Source organism: Teleopsis dalmanni, unplaced genomic scaffold (assembly GCF_002237135.1).
Source record: "Teleopsis dalmanni isolate 2A unplaced genomic scaffold, ASM223713v2 unscaffolded_contig_3898, whole genome shotgun sequence".
Lineage (NCBI taxonomy): Eukaryota > Metazoa > Arthropoda > Insecta > Diptera > Diopsidae > Teleopsis > Teleopsis dalmanni.
Genome location: NW_024035280.1, coordinates 1 through 4,064, shown reverse-complemented (window position 1 = coordinate 4,064; position 4,064 = coordinate 1). Strand labels below are relative to the sequence as shown.

At 31.8% G+C, this 4,064-nt stretch overlaps 1 protein-coding gene across 1 annotated transcript; it reads right to left on the bottom strand.

Annotated features, from left to right (window-relative positions):
• Positions 1-20: 20 nt before the first annotated feature.
• On the bottom strand, positions 21-1,500 carry LOC119665202 (cubilin homolog; the record flags this gene model as incomplete). The annotated part of the gene is made up of 4 exons (XM_038074494.1): positions 21-282; positions 343-579; positions 653-1,028; positions 1,397-1,500. Coding segments are annotated over 4 exons (979 nt in total), but the record flags the coding sequence as incomplete, so codon positions are not given.
• Positions 1,501-4,064: the final 2,564 nt, after the last annotated feature.

Genomic DNA, 4,064 nt, shown 5'->3' with positions numbered 1-4,064 from the left:
TTCTCTATTTTCGTAGTTACCACCCTCTGGTGGATAGATCACTTCTCCTGTTTCTTGTCTTAAAACGGAACCGCAAATTTCACGTTGTATTTCACAGTTTTTTCCTGTAGTGCCACGTTGACATGCACAACGATACTTATTTTTCGGAGCCAACTTACAACTACCACCATTTGAACATGGATTTGGATGGCATGCGTCATTTTTTTCACATGTAGCACCCATATAACCTTCAGGACATATACAACGAGTGCCCTCACCATTCACTTCACATGTTCCGTTATTCTACAAAATATAAACAAATTCAACATTGTGACTTATAACAGATCTGTGGAATATACTTGCCTTACATTCATGATTCTCACATGGATGTGTGGCTATTTCCGATTTACAACCATTTTCCCCAAAACCGTGACCAGACAAACCGACTGGACAAGTGCAAACCACTGTATCCGATATATACTCACATTTTGCTTTAGGATGACAAATATTTTCTGAAGTACAATCATTGGAAGGAGCCGGTATACAAATATGACCATCACCCAACCAACCTTCTGGACAATTGCCACAGTGATATGATCCCTAATAGTAAAGACATGAAATTCATCGTAAATTCAAAAAAATGAAATTGATTTCTCTATTTATTTTATAGTACCTCAGTATTTATACAGTTTACTTTCGGTATTAAACTGCAACCACCGTTATCGATAGCGCACTCATCCACGTCAAGACAAGTAATGCCATTTCCAGTGTATCCATTTGGACATGGACCACATTTAAAACTACCTGGCATATTGATACACTCACTATGGCAAGGATTAGTGTGAAGCTCACATTCGTTAATATCGATTACACATGCTGGAGAAGAATTTGTATATGTCCAGCCAACATCGCAAATGCAAGTGTAGTTATGTATATTATTGGCGCTCACACATGTGCCATGGCCGCAGAGTTCGTCTCCATTATATTTTTCACAAATCATCTCACGAAGACGGCAGTGAATACCAGAAAAACCAGCAGCACACTCACAACTATAATAATAATATTGAAATCAGTTATCAAATGGAAAATATTATTACTGAAAGCTTTTTTTTTCTTAAAAATTGATCATTATTTGGGCGTAGTCTGGGCGAAATCATAAATCAAAACAATCTCCAAACTACGCCCATGATGGTATCAAAATGTCATAGCTTTGTATGTAAGGACATATACTTGAAATCAAAGCATTTGACTATCAAATACAATTGAATAATACTAATGTATTATTAGGAATAGATCAGATCATACAACACCAAAACTATAGAAAAAGGAAACTATAATACGTTAGCAATCTACGAGTATTATAGGTATTTTTCATTTTTATAGTTTATAAAAAAGTAATGTTAGCGTTGGAACTTACCGATAACTTCCTGGAGTATTAATACATCGTCCATTATTTTGGCATCCTAGATCAGTATTGTTGAATTGAGCACACTCATCAACGTCACTATCACAAGTTTTTCCCTTAAAAAATAAAACGAAGTTGATATAGATATTTCGAAGCATAATGTGTAATCAATTTCTTCAATTCATGTACATCAAATATTATTAGGTAGAAACAGTTTAATGAGGATGAAGTTTTAAACATTTATTTTACTATATTTAAATTTTAAAATACGAATCGTTTTCAAATTCGTTCAGATATTCCGAACCCATTTACAATTCCTCTAAATAAGTTAATACATTTCAGAACAAGTTTCAGAAGACATTAGCGTACACTTCGTCGTGATAGTATTATCTATCGCAAGTAAAAGACAGCAGACCTTAAAGAAAGTTTTTAAGACTGTAATGTACTATTAATTTAGTAGTTCCTTTTCTTTGTTTTACTATGGTCATTAATCATCATATTTCCTGTTGCTAACTTTATTTAAACAACCATGCATGGTGTTCTAACATCATAATATGGCTGTATATTCTGGTTATAGGTCCAGAATTCATATATCCAATTAGGATTACCATTTCATCGTGGATGGTTCTAACAAGGTATGAAGAGTAGCTTGGAAATCTTTTCAGCTCAAGTAGATTTAAGGAGTTCCCTGTACGGAATCTACATAGTCAGTAGATTACTATTTTCCTCGGCTGTAGAACAGTAATTCTAACCCGGTCTTTGAAATTAGTATAGCAGTGCAGAACTTAACTGAGTTCAATGAGTAAGTCGTGCATAATGTCAATAATTTGTATTGCAAGCCATCAAGACATACAGGCAAATGAAATCGCCAAAGAGCTTGTTAGACATACTAGGCAAATATGAGTGAGATTGGTTTTAACACTTTAGTAAGATTATCATGATCGGATTTGTGGTAGCAAAACGGCATTTGTACTCACTTAGATTGCAGAGAAAACTCCGTCTTCACTAAAACGATGTTACTAATATACTTAAACATTGAAGTATGACAAGATTTCGGTGCAAAACTTATAACTAACACCTCTGGACTGGACGTAATTTACATTGAATGACCATAGTTCACAAATGAGTATATCTATATTTTATACATATGTAAACAAAGTACTATTTTGGAATGCCCATAGATGAATAACTCAATTAAAATGATGAACCTAATCAGTAAGCAAAGTCTGTCAAAGTATGAGAATATCTGAAGAATAATATTTTTATTTTTATTTAATATTTTTTTTTATTATATTTTGTTCGCACTAAGGTCTTAAATATAATGTTTTGCTAATTAAAAATTTTATGTGTGATGACAATGAATACAATTTGAGTAGAAATAACCTTAAAAGGGAACTTTCAAATCTAAAGAAGTGTTTCAATTATTTATTTATTGATTTTGTCCATGGTTCAAATTTGACTGGATTCAATTCATAATGTTACTTGCAGTGCAACCATTTCATAGGGATAATTAATCTAATATTGTTTTTAAAGATAACAGATAATAGGTATTTAGTGATACCCAAAACAGCTATATGGTCAGCCCAAGAACTCGGTTGATTAAAATATTTCTTCATAATTTCTTTTAATATGGACATTTTTTCTCAGTGTGAAAGTCTATCTCAAGCAGTGACGACTGCTCTAATATGCGGAGGTGAACGACGCACACTTTAACATAATTTGCATTATGTCAAAAAAAGTGTATATACATATATTCATTAACTATCTTTACATCGAGAAATAAAATTATTTATTCCATTTACATATTCATATTTTTAAAGATTAAAGTTTTAGCAAAAACACTAGGTGTGCGGAGTACCTGACCGCACATTTATACGTTTTGTTTAATCACTGCATCGACATGTATGGTTTTGATTACAGACGACACTTTTGTTTGAAAAAAGTTGGTTTGATGTTATGAGAAGTTGTGTTTATTCCAGATTGATATAATACTAAACTTATATATCATTTTTGATTTCAACAGTACATGTAAAAACAACATTGTAGAAAAGCTGCACACATTTTCAGAAAGGCACGCATCGTCACTGATCTCAAGCTACTTATAATTGAAGTCTCTAGCCTTTTTATCTTAAAATGTTGAACTTGATAGAATGTAATGAATGAAGAGATATCGTTAATATTTTATTTGATAATGTCGAGCTAATATTGGAGTTAACATATGAAAATTATTTCTAACCTTCCTCTTCTTCTTTTGATTGGGAGTAATGACAGATGGTTTAGGAACATAAGTCGCTGTAGATATTTAAAAATTTTCTAAGAAAGGGGTTTCAGAGAAGATGTAAATGAATGCTATTATTATATGGATAAATCAATTATATAAAACAATTTTTTCTAAACCTAAATTGTGTTTAAAAAAACTGCATAAATGCACTTGCTTCTTCAGTTTCTTGCAATATTGTATATTATTTAATTATTTGCAAGTTTTGAAATTAATTTTGATAGAGAACTAAGGGCCATGATGTACAGACATTGCACGTTCTACAGATAATTGCATGACAGTCGAAATTTCTCTATTTCTCTCATTCTCAATATTTTAATTTACAATGAAAAGAACAACAATTTTATATTTGCCGTGACTATGACTCCCTGAATGACATGTTTTAAAAAATTCTTTTTTTTT